At 39.7% G+C, this 21875-nt stretch overlaps 1 protein-coding gene and 1 long non-coding RNA gene across 3 annotated transcripts; one reads left to right on the top strand and one right to left on the bottom strand.

The window, feature by feature from the left end:
• Positions 1-217: 217 nt before the first annotated feature.
• On the bottom strand, positions 218-15713 carry LOC131228691 (protein IMPAIRED IN BABA-INDUCED STERILITY 1-like). Of its 2 annotated transcripts, XR_009163065.1 has the most exons (10): positions 15132-15713; positions 12510-12794; positions 11658-11975; positions 9546-9773; positions 5413-5510; positions 2765-2876; positions 1927-2454; positions 1710-1842; positions 1004-1098; positions 218-560 (listed from the first exon to the last, which is right to left on the bottom strand). XR_009163065.1 is itself a non-coding variant. In XM_058224534.1 (9 exons), exons 1-9 carry the CDS (start codon positions 15480-15482, stop codon positions 1079-1081), a joined length of 2073 nt encoding a protein of 690 aa, XP_058080517.1. In that variant the 5' UTR covers positions 15483-15713; the 3' UTR covers positions 218-1078. The 2 variants fall into 2 exon arrangements, 1 of the variants encoding a protein (XP_058080517.1); XM_058224534.1 differs by having other exon boundaries at positions 218-1098.
• Positions 4021-6648, top strand: LOC131228692 (uncharacterized). The gene is made up of 3 exons (XR_009163066.1): positions 4021-4152; positions 4224-4366; positions 6465-6648. It is a non-coding gene; the product is annotated as an uncharacterized LOC131228692 (long non-coding RNA).
• Positions 15714-21875: the final 6162 nt, after the last annotated feature.

Below are 21875 nucleotides of genomic sequence, written 5' to 3' on the forward strand. Positions count from 1 at the left end.
GTGGTGTGGCCCACTCAAGTAGTGGATTAAATTGATTTTTAAGCCCGTGGCCGACCATGGAATGGTGCATCTGACTGATGGGGTAGATGTTCAATGCACATAACGGTGGGGCCCACACAGCTCAACCTCATGGGAAGTTCCCATGAGCTCGATGGTGTGTGTGTGTGTGTGTGTGTGTGTGTAAAGAATACAGAATTGAAGAAATCTCAAATAAAAATGGAGTAAAACCAAGCCTCTGAGCAATTAATAATATCAGCAAACCGAAACACCTGGTTATCTGTACATGCCTGGGAGCCTCGACAAATGCTGAAGTCGTGGAACGCTCAATCACCCAAAACAGTACTTTTCATGGTGACACCCATACAAGTTTGGCCTTGCTTTCCCATGTTTGAAGAAGAGCAGAGCACACCACCCACCTCTCAACAGTTTCAGAGAATCCAACAGCAAAGTCCTGACTGCCTCTCTTCTATTCATGTAACGCCGCTTGAACTAGTTAACCAAGAATGGTGGATTATTTGTCATGTCCTTGTCGCCTTCTTCTGATTCTCCATCACTCAAAGCTGGCATGTTATAATCAACCAACTTCATTGGTCACCAATCAAACTGGTAATTTCCCCCACTAATCATTCATCAGATTCTTCTTAGCAACCTATCTTTCTTTTCTTTTTTTACCATTGATGGGGTGACATGATTCACTTGGGGGTTTGATTCTCTACAACGGGGAGGAATTGTGATATGGTATATCCTTAAGGTTGTGTTTGGATTCTCAACTGAATTGAATTGCAATTCAATACATTCAAGAGTGACTGAAAGTAGGCTAGCACGACCTGAATTGAAATTAACATCATTTCAGGTCCAACTTGAAACACAGAATTGCAATTTAGATGCTTAGTTGTTATTATGTGTTGAAATGGTGCCATGCCAACTTAGTTTTCCTCTGAAATGAACTGAACCAAGTGCAATTCAGCTCTCACTTGAGCATCCCAACCTAACCTAAATGTACCTTAGCTGTAGAAATCATTCTTTCTTGGTATCCTTCATAGCTTCTCTTCAGTTTCTTCAAGCATTCATCCCAACACTACTTACTGTGCTTTCTCCCTGCCAAAGTGAACTCACCAAATAAGTATCCATCATTTGCCTGACTATATACACTAATCTAGTGTTGAAAAAAGCTTGAAACTTGACTCTCAGATCGGATGAGGGTGTCCAAATCCAAGTTGACTAGAAAATCAGATTTGAGAACTAGGATCAAGCTTGTTGAGTTTTAGGAGCCTTACTTAAGTCTCATCTTTTGCATTTCTGACTACCTGATAGACTTTCCCTAGTACTTGGGATTTTTGGGTACAAGAAACCAGCATACCCTTGAGGTCACAGAGTTTTTTCGAGTGCTCTATCAAGATTTTAAACATTGATTCCTGATCATCTAGGATTTTTCTTTTCTTTTTTTCCCAAAGAATTTTACAACCCTGGGGGATGAGAAGTGAAGGAGAAAATGGAATTGGCTCTGGAGTTCTCAAACAAAGCCTCTTCCACACCCTTTGGGTCTTGGAAGGTGTGCTGATGGCACAACACGAGTTTGAGGAAATGGGACAGGGAAACAAAAGGAGAGAAAAAGGCAAACCCGAGAAGCTGCCTTATGGATTATCAAGTGCAAATATCTTTAAAATGCCTGACCAAACAAACCAATCAAATGCTGTTTCTCCCCTTACCTCTTTGGAACCATGATCTACGAACCGCTTGGCGGATGTGGCGTTCATGCCTTTCTAATAGCTCATCCACTTTATTTGACTGAGACAATAAGGGCCCTGAGAACTCGACCCTCTCTCCTTGATCCTGGAAACCCTGTTGGTTTTTTTTCCCCAGATAAAATATGATTATGAATTAGACGCTGATGGAGAAAACAGACAAAATGAAGATTACCCATACCAGAATATTTCGCCTAGCTGGCATTCCATCTCTTTGGTAAAGTGCTGCTGACAGCTCCTGGGAATGGTAATCATCAGAGGCATCAAATGAGTCAGGACGTTCCAACTGGCTCCACTGTTTCAGCATTGCATGCTTAGTAATTTCATATGAATCAGCACAGGCATTGTGTAAAACATCTCCGTTTGATTGCCTCTTTGAGTCTGAAGTATTTCTCGCTTGCAAGGTGCTTGATGGGTCCAATGCACCGGAAATCAAACCTCTTGAACTAGATCTACTATGCGATCTTAAGGATGCATTGTCATCTCTTCGTTTCTTCGCCCATGCAAAGCCACTAGAGGCACTAACGTGTAATGGGCCTGAGAAAGGGATGTCCCCTTGAGAGGCATTCTTCACATGGGAAGCCTCTTCTCGGGCATTAATTGCTAGCTTCTGCGGATCAACACATAATCTATCATTACCATCTTCTGCAGGAAGATTTAGCTTTGCACCATCGTCCTTATGGACTTCATCAACACAGACATCAGGCTCCTGAAAAGAGGCAGATAATATTCAGTTCCTTGAATCAAACACATGAATATGCATGAGAATTTGGTACGAACTAAAACATATTGATGCCATGGAATCAGAACTTGCCTGAAACCGAGTCGAAAGCAAGTCAACTCAGTTTCACTGGAGAAAGAAATGGGATACCAAACCCAAAATTTCCTAACGAATCTTGAAGAGTCGCTGTTTCGGTCAAGTTCATAACACTTTCATCCAGGTAAGTTGCACTCCAGAATTGAGCTCACTGCATTTAGTCAATTTCCACAGTGCTTTTAGAAAATGAGTTAAGAATCACCTGAGCAGCTGCAGACAATCTTCCATGGCCATTTGGTTCTCGTGAAGTTTTGGATGTTCTAGCTGGTCTTCTTGTTGCCTCAGATCCACGTACTCTACCTGCAGCTCTTTTCCTGAAAATGCCAGAGTAAACTGATCAAAATCATTGCAATAAAAACAAAATGAAAAGATAGAGGAGACATTCCTTGAATTTCTTGCTCATCCTTTTACTAGGAAACAAGGTGAGGAGAGAACTCCAACCACAAACAAGCATCCAAGTCAACCTGAAGCTTCATTGAGTAATCAATTGAGTTTCTCAAGTTTGAAAAGCTTAAGCTGTAGCCAGATTTTCATCTCAGTCATCCTTGGTTAAAGCGTTCAAGCACTCAATCAAGCTACATCAGCATTGATCAGTTGAATCAATGAGGGTTTTTGTGTGTGTGTGTGTGTGAGGAGGGGGGGGGGGGGGGTTACTGTTAGAGAAACAGCCAATGCTGTTCTGGCTTGAAAACCAATAGTTGGTTACACCACAACTTGCATTTATATGATGTTGAAATGCCCTAATTTCTACATGCAATTGCAGTATGCCTAGAAGCCCGCCATTTATAGAAGGTTCTTTGTATTCGCAGGAGCTTTGCTAAGACCATATTCCAATATGAGTTTAGGGCAGCCCATCTACATGCCACCACATGTGACAACTGCCAACATGCAATGTGGGTATGAGATCCAGGCTGTCCATCAGGTGGTTCCCACAAGCATAAGAACCCTAGCCCCATGCTGTCCACATATAAGGTAGGCCACAGTTTACAGAATAAACGAACGGCTGAAATAAACTTGGCCAAGTGTTTCTGAACAGCCCACCTATTTCTTGCACACATGGCACATGTGGTGCCATGTGCATGGGCATCCTTGTACATGTGTTTATGCTTAGAAAACCTCTAAAACAATTCAAATCAAGATCAACTAATAAATTGAATAACCAACCTTTGGCTAAATACAAAAGTCAAGTTAGCTTCTTTTCCAGTAGAGATGCAATTGAAACTAGACATTCTAATCTAGGTAGCTTGGGCCCACAGTGGCTCTAAAACATCAGATTGATCATTGATCAAAATCATCCATAGAAATACCTAAAAATAATAAAACATGAGAATTGATAACATATACAGGCACTGTATGTGATTTTCCAGTCTTTCCCACTAAGATGTCATGTGCATAGGACATCTGAGCCATATGAAAAATAAACCATACACTGAGGATCACCTGGGGTGAAAATAAGCCTGCACCAATCTTCTTCTTCTTCTTCTTTTTCTTCTTCTTCTTCTTTTTTCCAATTGACATCAGCGGACAGTTCATGGCCTGACTCAATGTGCAGGTGTTGCCCACTCATTATCGATCTGATTTTAAATCAAGGTAATCTTCATGGTGTAAACTGTAAAACACCTTTTGCATGGCCTGATCATCCTAAACTAATATGTTGGCAGGAAAACTGGAGTATGCAAAAGTTCTCATAAAGAGCCTGTAAGTGATGAGGTCTGATCACTGTCAATAGCAACATAATTTCCAGTTGTGTCAACCAATATGGGTCCCACCATGATGTATGCATGACATTCACTCTGACCATCAGGTACGCGCTCCGATATTTGGCCCAGAGCCCAAAAAGAAGTCTGATCCTAAATGCAGATGAGCCACACAACATGGAACATTTCTGAGGAGATGCCCACCCATTAGAACATTTCAGATTGTGTGCAGTGCCCATCGTGGTGTATATATGCCATCCAATTCATTTATTAGTTGCGCCCTATCAGGATGAAGGAAAATTCCAACAAGCAAGCCATTTCAAAATCAAAACCCAGATGGGCCATGCCACATGAATTTATAGGTTTTAGGCATGATTTTTTATTTTGTTCCCTATGGTAGGGCCACCTGAGTTTTGGATTGGCCTGATTTGAGTTCTAAGTGTGTTCTTTAACGTCTCCTTATGTTTCATTGAAAATTTCCATCAGTGAAAGTTTCGCTGAAAATTTTCACCATTTTCCTTGAGGTTTCCCAAATTTCCCTTGGACTACAAAAGTTACACCGCATCTAAACATGTCCTGATATTTCCTGTGAAATTTCTCATTTTTGAAGGTGAAAAATTGTGTGAAACCAATATTAAAAACCTTGCATAACACAAAGCTCCTTGTGTTAAGGACTCTGCACCCTTCTCCCTTTCCTAACATGGGAAACCCATTTTTGAGGGGGGTGGGTAATGGCGGACAAGCCAGGTCCATGGTGCATCTCTTATTGTATAGCTGGATCAACATCTTTAGTTTTCTAATTGGGAGCTTGTGTTCCATAGTTCAGAAGGCCGATGAGGTCACCACAATCTTGCCAAAGGATTTCAAGATGGCCAATCGTTATCGGTGCTTCCTTGCCTTTGTAATCAGCTTTGTTCTCTTTGATTTAAAATTTTCACTATTTCAGAAAATAAAATAAAATGAAAAGAAGGAAAAGGGGTAAGAGTGCCTAACGTAAATCAGACATTATATACAGTCTAGAAAACTTGTGCAACTGAAAAAAATATGCCTTCAGCAGTAAATGGAACAAGCACAAAACCAAAGGGATACATAGATTTAATGAAATAAAATAACTATATGAATCAGAAACAAATATTAAACTTGTTACTCTCACCTACGTGCATCCTCACGACTTTTTGCGTCGATCTCCTTGTTAGGCGGATACGTTGGCAAAGTTGATGGGTCGCATGCATAAGGCTTTGTCGAGAAGTACTGAGCATAATCAGGAAACATGTGAAGGTTTGCAGCCTTAGTGAAGAAGAAGAGACCATGATATAGAACAATTATCTAATACAAAGATAGTGCATTGAAGGAAAAGAAATACATGCCATAAGCATGGAGGGAGGCATTGCCTATTAGCTTTTTGTCCATGTGTACTTTCATTTGAAGTCAAGTTTCTCCCACATTCTTGGGCTTGCCAAATGTTCTGAAGAACTCTTATGTAATTTGGGTTTGACGAGTCAACATGTCAGCCTGGAGATTTCAAGATGCCTGAGACTACAAGAGGTCCAAAGTTTCCCTCGTGCAGAAAACAAGCAAGGGCCAGATGGGGAGGGTAGTTTTCTGGGTTCAATTTGGACGATTGGGTAATGATAGGTGTCATTTATTACTCTTGTTGTTAACAACTTAAAAAAATCCAAATAGTTCTGAAACTAGTAACCTAATGCCTAGGGAACTTTCCAAAATCAGATATCAGACAATAACTAATTCTCCTAATGATATGTAAAATATCCTAATTGCCATAACAATTGTATGCCCTGTTGGCAAATTTTGGTCACAACTTGCTAAACTATGGCTGGAACGTTTTGAACTTTGGTTTATTTGAAAGATATTCCACCATTCAGCAAATGATGCGAATTTTTTGGCGTTCAACATCAATTGGCACCAAAGAAAGGGGGCCAGATTTGTGAGGAAAATTGAGCACACCTTCCTGCCTCACAGTCCCAACCGTCTCAAACATGTAGAAGACTAACAGAGGGCAGCATATCATTATGGTCTGTTCCTTGTTACTAAATCTTGAATGTTTTGAATTCAGATAACTTTTTTTTCTCACTAAACATATCTGAAAGTTATGGTTTATCATATTAGAATGAATGCCACCTTATGACTCTTGTCACATATTAGTGTCCCGTGGCATACTAAATATTCATAGAAATATATATATAGGGAAATTGATGGGGACATCAGAGGACCTACTCGAATGTACCAGAGACGGAGAGGACCACTCGCATCAGCGCAGCTTTCTTTGTGGATGGGTGATGAGTTCCAGATGGGGCCCGCCAGGCCATTTTGAAGACCCCACATGCATTGAACGTGCATCAGGAAGACCCCACCTTAGGATGATTCATGTGGGCTGCTTAGGAGAAAATTTTAGTAATAGTATTTCTATTTTGTGTCGATCCGACCGTTGGATCTTGTAAATCAGGCCATCGGGCCACCAAATCTTTTAAACTTGAACCCCTTGGACTCAGATCTTGCTTTCTTTATATTTTTTGTTATTTTTAGGAGTTATTTGATGGTTGAGATTAATAATATATGTTTTAGTTTTCTTATTTTGGATAATGGGTCACTTTACTTAAGTGAGTGGCATAGTTGTAATTATGCTAAATTTAATTCCGAATTTTTAATTATAAAAGCACGGGGGGGTGGAGGTCCAACCTTAGTGGTGTTATTGAGAAGAAAAAAAAAAGAGTGAAGCTCTCTTGTGTGAAGGAACTTTTCTCCTTATTTTCTAGGGTTTTTTTATTAAAAATAAAATAAAATATAAAAAAACCTCCCTTCCAATTAAATATTGAAAGGGTAGAAGCTTGCTTGGTGGTGGATTCCAAGGTACATCATTCCTTGTCCTCATCTTCGAAAGGTATTCTTCCATCCTTCATCTCTCCTCTTCGAAAGGTATTCTCTTCTTCTCTTGTCTTCCTCTTTTCTCTTCCATTACAACCTTCTAAACCCTATATCTTTAATTTCCTATTTTCCTCAATTTCTAAAAACCCTAATTCCAAAATCCTTAATTCTCATGAACCCTAATTTTTCAAATTTCAGATTTTTCCCTTCTTAACCCTAATCATAAAATGTACAAATCTGTCCATTGAGTGTGGAACGTGCTTATGCTAAATTGGAAGTTCTATCCTTCCATCGGTCCTAGTTTTAATTGATTTATGTGATTTCTTAACATACAGGCATGTGATTTACATTAAATCAAATTTTATTTCCTATTGTTTACTCTTAATTAATTGGTAGGTTAGCATTTTTGTTAATTGAATTACTTTACGAACTCTTTTATAATCTCCACGTTGCATGCTATCATTAAATCATGTGTCCTGCATCAAAAATGGTACTATGAGGTCGATCACATGGGAACTTCCCATGAGGTCAAGCTGTGTGGGCCCCACCGTAATGTGTGTTGAAAATCAACACCGTGAATTTGATGGGACCTCTTTAGGTTATGGGATATCCCAAACATGAGCCTTATGCAGAATTCAGGTGGGCCATACCATCTAAAATCATGTGAAGACATGCCTAAAACGTATAAAAGCAATTTGTGGTGCTGACTTGAGTTTTGGATGTGGCTGAAAATTGGTCTAACCAATCATCCAAGTGGGACACACACAATGAATGGGCTGGATTTGTGAACCACATCTCGGTGGGCCCAATAAATGATTATGAATGTTTTAATGGGAGGATAACCCCTCTCAATTGTTGTATGTGGTGTGGCCCACCCAAGTCATGGATTGACTTGATTTTTAATCCCGTGGCCCACCATTAAATGGTGCATATAACTGATGGGGTAGAGATGATCGAGACACATCATGGTGGGGCCCACACAACTCAACCTCATGGGAAGTTCCCATGAGGTCGACCTCATAGTACCATTTCCCACATGAGGTCGACCTCATGGGAACTTCCCATGAGGTCGACCTGTGTGGGCCCCACCGTGATGTGTGTCAATCATTAACACCGTGCATTTGATGGGTCCCCTTTAGGTTATGGGATATCCTAAAAATCAACCGTATACGGAATTCAGGTGGGCCATATCATCTAAAACCATGCGAAGACATGCCTAAAACATATCAAAGTACTTTGTGGGGCTCGCTTGAGTTTAGGATGCAGCCGAAAGTTGGTCTGACCCCTCATCCAAGTGGGACACAGACAATGGATGGTCTGGATTTGTGAACCACATCTCGATGCGCCCAATAAATGATTCTGAATGTTTTAATGAGAGGGTAACCCCTCTCAACTTTATGTGCTGTGACCCACCTAAGTCATGGATTGAATTGATTTTTAAGCCTGTCGCCCACCATGAAATGTTGTATCTGACTGATGGGGTAGATGTTCAACACACATCACGGTGGGACCCACGCAACTCGACCTCATGGGGAGTTCCCATGACGTCGACCTCATAGTACCATTTCCCATATATATATATATAGCCCCATCGTGATATATGTTGAACATCTACCCCATTAGTCAGATGCACCATTCCATGGTGGGCTTAGGGCTTAAAAATCAAGTCAATCCGTGACTTGTGTGGGCCACACCACATACAAAAGTTGAGAGGGGTTACCCCCCATTAAAACATTCATAATCATTTTTTGGGCCCACCGAGATGTGGTTCACAAATCCAGCCCATCCGTTACGTGTCCCACTTGGATGAGGGATCAGACCAAGTTTCAAACGCATTCAAATTTTAGGTGGGCCCCACCAAGTGCTTTTATATGTTTTAGGCATGTCTTCACATGATTTTAGATGGTATGGCCCACCGGAGTTCCGTATACAGCTGATTTTTGGGATATCCCATAATTTAAAGGAGACCCATCAAATGCACAGTGTTGATGTTCAACATACATCATGGTGGGGCCCACACATCTCAACCTCATGGGGAGTTCCCATGAGCTCGACCGTATAGAACCTTTTCCCATAATATATATTGAAAGATATATTCATAGAATTTTCTTCTTCTTTTTTAAGGTTTCATATAAGTATATTACATACACAAACATAGGAACCGAATATAAACACAATGACCTAGTTAAACTCTCATAACGCCAATACAATGTGGAAAAGAACGAATTGCAGTGTTTACTTTTGAAGTGCGCAAAGCAAAGAAAATCTAAGCAATATATACTTGTTGGACTCAGAAGATAATGCCATTGATTAATCAACTTTGATAAGTAGAAGTCACGCATGAAGGCAAAACTAACTAACATGCAACATAACATAACAAACGCTTTATATTGTCTGACTCACCTCAGATGCAAGAGCAGACGATGCAGAGCCACGCTTGTAAGGTTCCACGGAAAGAAAAGTTTCTATTAAATTCAACGCAGTTGCTGGGAAGCCTTTGCAAGTTTCTTGAAGGCAACTCTCGTAAGGCTGCTGGGGTTTGAAAATGGTTGCATGAGGCAACCGGGACTTTTTCCAATAATCATCCGGGGGTGAACCACAGAGCTTGAAGATTTTGTGCAATTGTTCAACCTGCAGGTGGAGCATGAATAGCTCTTTTAGTAAGCAACTAGTATGAACTATTCAAGTTGTAAGAGATTGATAAAATATTTAAAACTATTTTGAAAGGATAGGCACACTTCTCAAATAGTAAACTGAAATGCCTTTCTTTCACTCAGTCAGCAAACATAAAGAGCATGATGTCACAGAAGTTCATGCCTTATTCTGGAATCATTGTGTTCAGATGTTTGTATATCATTCAGAAACATCAAAAGCATGAATAATCCACTAGGAGATCATGCCTTGTTTTGAAAGTTTCGTGTTCATATATCTTTACCGATTCTTTCGTGAGCTAAACTCCTCTGTTAGTTTTGCACAATTTAAAAGTGGTGGTGACTCATCCTCATCACATTGGGCACTATTGGACAGCTATCCAGACCATCCAAATTGGGGGTACCATTATGGATGGAGCAAACCTCTGAAAGCAGACTGATAAAAAAATCCTAACCATCCAATTAAAGGCTATCAAATGGATGGCTAAAAGTATAATACTGGTTGGTCCAAATTCGCAGGGAGAATCAGATGATTAATATTATCTTCTAGTGCAATTTTTTTTGTTATGCTCCATCCACAGTAGGGTCAGCGAATTGGACAGCCTGGATTGCCATACAACTATGCCATGTGTACGGTAGAAGTCTCTACCATTTTCTAAATTGCACGGAACTAGTTTACGCACCTAGCCATTCTTTTATGCAGTGTAAAAGTACCATTACATTGCCCTCCCTCTCTTGCATAATGATCCTTAAACTTGTATATAGGCCCGCATTATTAAAGTTTGTTTTTACAGAGCATTGTTAACATTTCTCTAACAGATTACATGCAACAGATTTATGAAGCTTTACAGATGAAAGGTTCTGCAAAACCTTGTTCGCATGCAGAAATGGAGCTTTTGCATGTGATATGTTCATTCATTGTATGATCAATTAAAAAAACTAAACTGAAAACGATTGAAGTCAATAGAGATCTCCTATTCAGTTTATGAAAGCTCATGCGCTTAAAGCCTTAAACCCCCTAGAATTGAAGCCCCATTTCATTCAAAGAGATACTGGATCCTTATCTTTCCCATATTTTATTAGAAGGAAACAAATGTGCTGCCATCTATAATTCCCTCAAGATTTCAAAAATCAAAAGAGGTCCCAAATATTACATTAAATTCTTTCATACAATCTGAGCACACCAGATTTACAGAGCATCCTCGACCTTTATCTAACAGATTAGATGCCAAAGATTTTTGAAGCATGAAAGACAAGATTCTGCAAAACCTTGTTCACATGCAGATGTGAAGCCGTTGTATGTGAAATGGTCATCTGTGTTATAAGCAATTAGGAAAAGTATACAGGAAAGGATCATAGTTTATATGGACTTCTATTCATTTCATGGAAGCTGAACCATTTAATTCCCCAGAAGTGAAGCCCCATTTTAGACAAGGACATACAGAACCCTCATCTTTCCCACATTTTATTAAAAAGAAATAAATGTGCTGACATCTAGAATTCTCAGGAATCAGGAATCGAAAGAGGTCCACAGCAAATGCCAACCCCCATGGAATTACCCTATCATGGCACTTCTCCTGCATAACAGGTTTCAGTAGATGAAGTTCTCTATTCTAACTGTGACACTATTGACATCTGTCGTCTTTTCTTTCTTTTTTGTTTGTTTCTTTTCTTATTCCACTAGTAACCATAAAATGCGTAAAGATTAGATATTGCCTTCTCATTTGGAAGATAAAAACCAGTAAAGTTTAGAAAAAAAAAAAAAAAGACGAAGAAGAAGAAGAAGAAAGAAAGAAAGAGGATTATATCGAAGAAAGTCACAAGAACAAGCATCTAACCACAAGAAAGTATGGAAGGTCATCACCTCAGTTCTCCCTTGCAGGATAGGCTTCCCAAGATGCATTTCAGCAAATACACAACCAACGCTCCATAAATCGACCGATGCTCCGTAGTCTGTTGAACCTAACAAAAGCTCAGGTGGACGGTACCAGAGAGTGACGACACGACTAGTTAGTAGTTGCCTCTGCCCAGGATTAAAGAAATTTGCGAGACCAAAGTCAGCTATTTTCAGAATTCCTGAATTGTTGACTAGAAGATTTGATCCCTTGATGTCACGATGTATGACACCACGTGAGTGGCAGTGCTCGAGCCCAGATAATAATTGGTGCATATAGCACTTAACCTGCATAATATACACACAGAAATTAAATTTTCAGTGGTAGTAGAACTAAGTAATGCAGTGGTTTAATGCATGATAGAAGGAACAGAGGAATGATCACCTATAATCGGGTGCATGTCAACCACTTGCAACCCAGCTCAGGCGCCAATGTGTCCCATGTGCAGGACATCCAAGCTGTCTTAAAGTGGACCCACCATAAAGATCAAATGGTGGAGAAGTCAGGCTGATCCATTCATCAGGCAGGCCATGTGTGTGCATTGAATCAGATGATCAGCAGGTCTGATTTAAATCATCTATTGTTTTCATACAAGATTGCCAGCGTAGTGAGTGGACTGGCGCCAAATGACCTTCACGGTGGTCCCATTTTGTGCCTGACCCCAGATGTGCTACCCTTGTGGCAAGTTGGCACATGAGGTGGGTTGCATATGAAGTTCACATGCAAGTGGTTGCAGGTGATACCTATTATCTGCCAAGACAAAGGACCCAACAGAAAAATTCTTGAACAACTACAAAAATGGTTTGAGAACACCAACCAACCTGCGATTCACCGAAACTGATGTCTGGACAAGATGACAATCCTGCAAGATCATGTTCCATGTACTCGAATACAAGGTATATGCTACATGATAATCGAGAAGTAATCAACCCCTCCAACTTTATAACATTCGGATGGTCGAGCCTGCGGAGAATCTGTATTTCTCGTGCCATGAACCTTACGCTCTCAGGATCAAAGTTGTCAAAGCGCACCTTTTTCAGGGCAACTATCTTTCCTGTGTCGAGGTCACGTGCACGGAAGACACTGCTGTACGTGCCTTGTCCAATCTTCATATGCAATTGACATTGAATAAGATCTAGTCAGGAAGTACTTAGATTTGTAAGGACATAAGTGAAAATATGTCAGCTTTATACACACTGAGCAATCCAATTCAAATATGCCACCAGCAACCATCAATTCATCATGGTATGAGAAGGCACACAAGAACACTAAACAGTAAATCGGATCAAAACCTAAATTTGAGCAATTTTATTGTATTCATCAGGTGAAATTCCACGTTGATTGTAATCAACCTGTGTAATAGACTATTAGATAGCGCTTTATTGTAATCAACCTATGTAATAGTCAATTACATTGCGCCTGTGGGAGTTGTGTGCTCTCATTGCCAGTCCCAAGCCCAGTTTAAGGAGGGTTGTGTAACTTATGCTATAACTTCCATCATGAATCCATACGATATCACATTCCAAGGCCCTTGATAGAGTGGAATGACAGAACAAGACTAATGCAGTTGGACCCAGTTAATTGTGATAAAGGTTAGATGATGATGATGGTAATGATGATGATCCAGGTGAAACTCCAACCCAGAATTTTTCAATTGTTAAGGGTTTGATTGGTAGTAGAGCACAGTATTGTTGCAAATGAGCAATTGCTACACCTTCTTCCTAGCATTGGAAAAGGTAAATTTCTCCATGAACAAGTTTTCACAAATTGTTAGATTTTTTAACCAGTTGTTCAATGATAAAGGACAAAAGAATGAAGGAACAGTTGAAATGATTGCACCCATGCAATAGAAATTCCTAGCACAAAGATCATTTGTATGCCACTACCAAATGGGCCCTAAATTAGCATCAATAAAGTTCTTATAGATTGGTTACAAATCATCAGTCTTCCAACAAGCTCTTGGCTGACCTCTCTGATTAAAGCAATAAAAATCTATATTAAACATAGTTCTTTCACCCAAATTTTCCAGTTAAGTGCTAGGACATCTGCCGATCATATGAACTACATTTTCCGAGATTTATGCCTACTGTCCTTGAGTTTCACTCTATATCCTATCATATTGTCAAGACAAACTAAGGATCAATTAAACAGCAATTTTATATATATATATATATATATATAAGAGTTGCTAATTGAGATGACAAAAGGCAAGTACAGTTTCATGTGCAAGCCAAAATATTGTGCCACAACCAGAGACATTTTTCTTGAGTTTTTTTTTTTTTATTTTTGAAAGATTAGAAGTTTTTCTTGAGTTTCCTAGTGAAGTAACAGAAGCTTAATAAATACTCAGCTTCTTAATACAAATTAGACAAATTGGAAGTAATTACTTCTTCTTTTTCGATAGCAGCTCATCATGCTCAACTTCTTAGTCCAAAATGCTACAGACATTACCAAAAGTTTTTTAATTATTTTATTTTATTTTTTATTATTACTTTTTTTTAGTTTTGCTGTTAAAACAAGAGGAATGCTCCAGTGGTTACAAGGAGAGATTGAAGTGGTGAGTTGCAGCATGCATGCCAACATGGCCAACACGCTGTGGTCTGCATCATTACATGAGGACGACCTTGAACATACTCTAGACCAAAATTCAGGCCAATGCACTCATCAGCTGGGCAGCGCGCGCGCGCGCACACACACATATATTAAAAAAGAAAATTACCAACTGCATATATTCAATGTACAAATATGGCCAACAAATTTGTGGACCAATCTAAAATTTTTAGAGCGGAAATGTTCACGTTAAACTCCACTTGGTACAAACCCTCAACAAAAATAATAATAATAATAAAAGGAAAGGAAAGTAAATCGCATGTGTGCCATTATTCACCTCTTCAATCTCAGCAAATCGCTTTAGCATTTCTCTTTAAAAGAGAGAGCCAATGCAGAATTAATCTTCTTGTGGACGATAGCATAAGTTTTCCACACCAGGAAGGGAGCAATCCCAGTGCATGATGTACATCCACAACACACACACACATAGCGAACATGTATATCAATCCAGACCATCCAAATCATGGGCCCAACTGATTGAGCATAGACAGATGAACGCATTAAACAGATGATCTAAACTATCAGAACTCACCCGTTGTTTAATTTCGACTTCCAACGATCGTTTCCTCTCCAACCATCGGCTTGGTAGCCAACAGTTGGAAAGCAAAACGGCCAACTAATGGGAATTTCGGGCTACGTCTAATACAAAATGGAGCCTGGCAATTTAGACAGCCACGGACATTCGCATACCATAGCTCCAAAACCAAAAGGGCTATGAAACGAAATTCAAAACCCAGAGAGGAGAAATCCGATATATCACAATTCAAATCGAAACAAATACACAAACAGATGAATGGCATAAAAAAAGGAAACGTTGAGGAATTCGACATTACCTTCTCCAATTTCTCATACGAATCGGCCTTAAGTGGGACCCATCCCTGAATGGCCTCACCGGCAGCAGCACTAAGCCAGGCGGGCCAGCCGGCAGCGACCTGCTCCCCTTCAATGTACTTGTGCAAATTGCCAAGCCTGACGCTGATGGAATCGCTGTTTGAGCTTCCCCTCCCAGATTCACCCAAAAGGGCAGGTCCGCAGGCGGCGACGGAAGCGTCGGCATTCTTCTTCTGCTCAGTACGGTTGCGGAGGGAGGAAGCTAAAATGCCGGAACCATCATCACGGAAAGCTCCGGAGTAGTCGAAGGCCGGGGTGACGGAGACTGCCTGCTTGGACGTAATGCAACCCATTGTGGATGATGAGGAAAATTCAATGGCAGGGATCGAATCTCAGGATGGGCCACTCATCAGGGAAGGGAATTTGTGAGATTGGAGAGACGAGGTAACCGCAAAAGGATTTGCTGCCAGCCATCCTTTGTATAGAAAAAAGGAACAGGAGCCTCTCTCTCTCTCTCTCTTCTTTGTTTTTTTTTTTTTTTTTTGTTTTTTTCTTTTTTGGGTTTTTATTTTTCTTTTTCTATTATGCCGGGATTTGCGGAAGATGAAGAGAGAAGTGGAATTTTTAATGAAGAGGATTCTATAAGAAACGGCCCGAAATTAACGGGACAGCTCTTGTAGGCCCCACATCTACTCTCTCTTCCTTCTTTTCGACAGTGGATTAGGTGTTACCCCGGTAATACCATACTCGTTGTTTCACTTAGAGTGGGGCCCACATTGAGATATTTTTATATATATCTACTTTGTCCATTAGATTTTTCAGATCATTTTAGTATATGATTCCAAAACTTATGCAGATAAAAATCTCAAGGGGACCACACCACAGGAAACAGTGTTAAATGAACGTCAACCATTAAAATATTCCTAAGGTCCAAATTAATTCTTATTTTCCATCCAACCTGTTGATAAGATTACGTAGAGTTGTACGAAGGAAAAAAAAAAAAACAAATATAATATTGATCCAAAAATATTTTGGCCCACAACAAGTTTAATGATTAAAGACCACTGTTTACTTGTTGTTTGGTCCACTTGAGATTTGGATCTGCTTAAATTTTTGAAACGTAGTAGAAAATGGGCTGAAAAAACTTATGAACGGCATGGATATACAATATATAATCAAAGGTGGGCCCCACGTTAAGGGAAACACCTACTGCGGTGTTACCCGGCTAACACCTGATCGGCTCCCCTTTCTGTACGCCTGACCGTGTAAACGGTGGTGGTACAAGGTGGCCTTTTTGGATAGCTTTCTGGAATGGGGAGTTTTAATTGATACACTGACTGCGGGTGAACCTTAATACACAGGCACTTAAAGACTTTACACGTGTCATGTCTTAAATTAAATCGACTAAATTGCGGAACCCAATATCTTAAGTTGCATTCATAACTTATATTAGAAAGATAATTGTAACCTCTTATTCGTACACTTTGTTTAATGAACAATAGCATTGGTTTCTTTTCATTTATGACCGTCTAATAAATGTCCATAAAACTAATATTTTGATAATTAAATCAAAAATATTTCTTCTTTTCCTTACACATTTAAACTGATCTCCACTATTTGGATGGTTTATTTTGAATCACTTGTATACCACATGAACAATTTGTAACGGCCTGCATATTATCCCTCGTACTCTACGAGAGCATCAAAGTATTTCTCATCTGGAATCGAGATGGAAGATGGAGGTTTTGCGATCACACCTCCCAGTGGTATCAGAGTTATCCCCAGCTGTATACCTCATTTCTGAGCCACGCACTTAAATGCACCCGTCAAAACTTACCTTTCTAGACTATTCCCCTGCTGTAAGGATGAACTCTCACTAGACCAAAATGCCCTTGCTTCTTCAGAGACGCAACTTCGAAAGTTACAGTTCCCTCGAAAACTCCATTTTCCGATTCTTCTTTCCTCTTCCTGATCTTCTACCCTAAGTAGAAAAATTTCAATTTTCTGATTACTTTTCCTCCCTTTTGTGACTGTCCACCTTAGCAGTAAAATTCTCAATTTTCTGTTTTCTTCTCTCTCCTTTGTGGTTGTCCACCCTAGCAGTAAAACCTTCATTTTTAGTATATTTTTCTTTGGTTGAGAATGCACTCGTTACACATGTCATTTTCAACTTTTGTCAACTCAAGATAGGACAAAAATGGTCCCCCCATCAAGGAAGCTTCGAATGGCAGGTATATTTCAAATCTTTGACTTCATTATGTGGACCCCATTGTATTTTATATGATATATCCGCACCGTCCACAGTCCAATTATTTTTTTGAAAATTTTATGGTATGGCATGTATTGATAAATGAGGCAAATTCAACGCTCAAATGGCCTACATTAAAGCTTTTTTAAACAAAGAACGGATACTAATGTGAAACCGAATGGAGACCGAGTGAAATAAATCGAGGACCCAATGAGTTAAATTGACCGTGAACTAAGTTTTAATGGCCGTGAGCTGAGTTAAATCTACAGCGAACCAAGTTTTTTTTTTTTTCTTTTCATTAGCTTGTTAGTACACCCCACTGTCAGTTCACACATCACTATTAGTCACCCCCACTAGGGAATCAATACCAAGACTTCAATGTTGGAACGAGGTATCTTTCACTCAGTCTACCACTTGAGTTATGGATAAGGGTGTTACTGTGAACTAAGTCAAATTGACCATGAAGTAAATGAAATCAACCACAAACTAAGTTAAAATGACCATGAACTGAGTTAAATTGACTGCAAACTGAGTTAAATTGACTGATGACTACTTGAAACTGACATCTTAACCGAGAATTGTGTGAAATTGACCGATAACTGCTTAATCGAGTTCTCGGTCAATGTCACTCACTTATCGATCAATTTCACATAGTTCACAGTCAATTTTACTTAGTTCGCGGTCAATTTAATTCAGTTCTCGGTCAATTTTTCTAACTTAAATTAGTTCGCAGTCAATTTAACGATGTTCGCGGTGAATTTTACAATGTTCGCGGTCAATTTAACTCAATTCTCGGTCAATTCCATGATATTTGCGGTCAATTTAACTTAGTTCGTGGTCAATTTAACTCAGTTTTCGGTCAATTTCACGAAGTGAGTGACTTAACCGCGAAGTGATTGAAATTAATCGCGAAGTAATTAGAATTCACTGTAAAGTGAGTGCAACTAACCACAAAGTGAGTGCACTTGACCGCAAGGTGATTGAAATTCACCGCGAAATGATTGGAATTCACCGCGAAGTGAGAGAAATTCACCGCGAAGTGATTGGATTTCATCACGAAGTGAGTGAAATTAACCATAAATTGATTGGATTTCACCGCGAAGTGAGTGAAACTGACCGTGAAGTGAGTGCGCTTGACAGCAAGGTGATTAAAATTCATCGCGAAGTGAGTGAAATTTACCGCAAAGTGAGTGAAATTCACAGGGAAGTGATTGAAATTTACCGCGAAGTGAGTGAAATTCGCCAAGAAGAATGTGAACTTGACCAATGAGTCGATTATTTTGAATGAATTTGACCGATAACTACATGAAATTGGCCACGAAGTGCATGAAATTCACCTAAAAATTCATTAAATTGATCGGGAACTTCGTTAAATTGACCGCAAAACTTCTTAAAGTTGACTGATAAATGCATGAAATTTGGCAGATTTCTTGGTCAACTCGAATGGATTTCCAGGTGGAGATTCAGTAAATATTTGATGAAGAAAATAGGTGAAAATAAGGAATATTTTGATAGAAATGAGTTCAAACGTTTTAATGAAGGGAATGCAATGTAATAAAGTAGGGGCATCTTGTTCCATTAAATGTGAGTCCGTACATCAGGGGTATAGGCTGGGAAGCTAAGGTTGATAGGCTTAATAAGGTGCGTAGCTCAAAAGTGAAGTCTACAGTAGGAAAAACTCCTATTTTTAGTTCAGTTGGACATGAATCTTGTTGCAATAATCCAAACCACTTATATGATGGGCCTCACTGCCGATGGGTGATGGTTAAAAATTTTAAGTGTAAAAATGTCCACAAAGCAACGATTAAGATAGACGGTCATTATTTAAAGGTAGAGAGTAAAATTATCATCAGGCTCAAATGTTCTGATCCCAGATTTTCATTTTTCTATTTTTCTACCATACAATGTGAGGCCCGTCATACAGATAGTTTGGATCAGTGAAACACATGATATGGATCCATTCGCTACAGTCCCGCGCAATACGACAGATGTTGTAGCCAACTTTTGGGAGAGAGACACTTAACAGAGGTTGTATGTGAATTTCTACATACTGTCATCTCTTTGCCGTGAACTTGTAACATGTATAGAATATCCAAGCCGTTTAAAAACTGGTCCACACCATGATGATCAGTTATTGCCCAAATCAGGGCTATACATTCATCAAGTGGGACACAACCTCAAAATCAATTGAGATCCGTTGGCATTAATTAGTGTACTAGTTTGCCCCACCAATGAACAGATTTCCTATTTTCATATTAGATTATCATCAACATCATGTGGACGCCTTCTTTGTTTTTTTCCCTTTTTTTCTTTTAATTTATGGTGTATTCTACAAACGGGGCACGTTTGAAGAAAAAGAAATGGATGTATGTGAAAGCTGACATACAGCCGCTGCCTGAAATCGTTTTCTCAACGACTTTATGACGAACTCCTATTTCGTATCCACACAGCACCACCAAGGTTGGTGCTGTATTGACGTGGCAAAGCCCTGTGAGCCCATCATAAAGTATGTGTTATATCCACACTGTTCATCCATTTTTTTTTCAGAGTCATTTTAGGCCATGAGCCTAGAAATTAGGTAGATCTAAATTTCAAGTGGACTATATTAAAGGAAACAGAATGCCTACCATCCAAAACTTATTCGGAGCCACAGATGTTTTGAATCAAGCTGCTATTTGTGTTTTCACTTCATTCAGGGGTGTGTGACCTCATTAACTGGTTAGATGGAAAATAAACATCACGTAGGTCCTAGAAGATTTCATCGGTGAGTGTAAATGCTCCCCCTGCTTTCAGTGGTGTGGTCTAATTGTGCTTTGGATCTCCATCATTTTTGGTTTTAAGCCCTAAAATGATATGAAAAAATAGATGGCAGGTGTGGATATAACACATACATTATACATTATGGTGTGACTCATAAAATTTTGCCACGTCAACACAGCACTGACCTCCGTGCAGGCAATCCGAATCCCTGTATGATATGTACTTGCAAGGTATCCCATGGTTATTAAGTGGGCTATGTTTAAATATAGGCAATTGGTATTCCTATTTTTGTTTCCTTACCTTACTTATTTATCTGTGGCCTACAAATCCAATCAAGCTGAACTTTTGAGGCTTAATCCATCCGCATGGGGCTTAAAAGACCAGTGGCTTTAGATTTTCTCAACCATGGTTTCCACTCGTAAGAATTGAAAGAAGGTCACGGGTATCCTGTAATTCCTCAGATCCAACGCGATATGAACTCCAGCGAGCATACTTGAGTCGAGTGTTTGCACTCGCTCACATGTGAGACAGACATGCCAACGTGGCATCCGGTTGGGAGATCCGGTCCATTTATGCAGGAGTAGTGTCAGCATTCTAATAACCCTATAATTGGATGAAGGGAAAAAAAAAACCAAGTATCAACTTGATCCAAAACTCAATCAGCACTATTTCTTATGGTATGATCCACCTTATAACTGGATGTGTTTCATTTTTGAAATAATGTCCTAAAACGATCTAGAAAAACGTATAGACAACGTGGATACATAATACATACATAAAGTTGGGGCCTACAGTAACCCACAGTAAGGGCCACACACCTTCTTGGATGAGGTCGGATCTCACCTAATCCGCGCACTTATATGTGGCCGTGGTAGCCATGAATATGAATTGCCTAAATAGTGTCCTCGTCATGGATAGAAAATATATATTTAAAAGGTATAATCATCAGAAGATCCTAGCCATTGCTTGTCTTTACCTTCAAGCAGTTAGTGTTGACGATTAGCTATTTTTCTTTCCCACCGTTGATTTAAAAGGCCACCGTTTAGAATAATAAGATCATACGATCTATACATGTCTTGAATCAATTCCATCCATGGTGGGCCCCACTAGATGGGCGATCCTGACTGAAAGATAATCATGCCGCTTGTAATGTAGCAATACGGATATAGCATTCAGAATTAGAGGTTGTTCTCGCTCCATGTATCATTTCCCTAAACTTTTTTGTACTCAACTCCCGCATATGGAGGAACGAGGATTGCGTCCTTCCTAGAGGTGGGCATCAGACCGAGTCGGGTCGGATTGGGGCTAACCTGATTCGGTTCGAAATCTAGCTGGACTGATCCAAATCCGATCCGATCCGTGACCGGGTCCGGAACATAGGACTTGATCCGACCCGACACACAGTTGGCCTGACCCAAACCAAGTCCGACTCGGTCAGAGAAACTGAGTCGGATCGGGTTAGGTGCGATTCGGATCGTTAAAAAGGGTGAAAATCATTATCTCATTGCTACTTTCGGTGTGGTTCATTTGAGCTTTAGATATGATTTTTTTTTTTCAAATGATCTAAAATAATCACGAAAAATGGATAAACGGTATGAATATAATAAATACATCATTGTGAGGGCCCATATAAGGTTGATATCATTTGAGCCGTTCATACAACTCGGAGCTTGAGGCGCTGCAGCTGCAAATGTGCTATTCACGGCAGCTGTTGTAACTTGTTGCCCACGAAAAGATA

Source organism: Magnolia sinica, chromosome 16 (assembly GCF_029962835.1).
Source record: "Magnolia sinica isolate HGM2019 chromosome 16, MsV1, whole genome shotgun sequence".
Taxonomy (NCBI): Eukaryota; Viridiplantae; Streptophyta; class Magnoliopsida; order Magnoliales; family Magnoliaceae; genus Magnolia; species Magnolia sinica.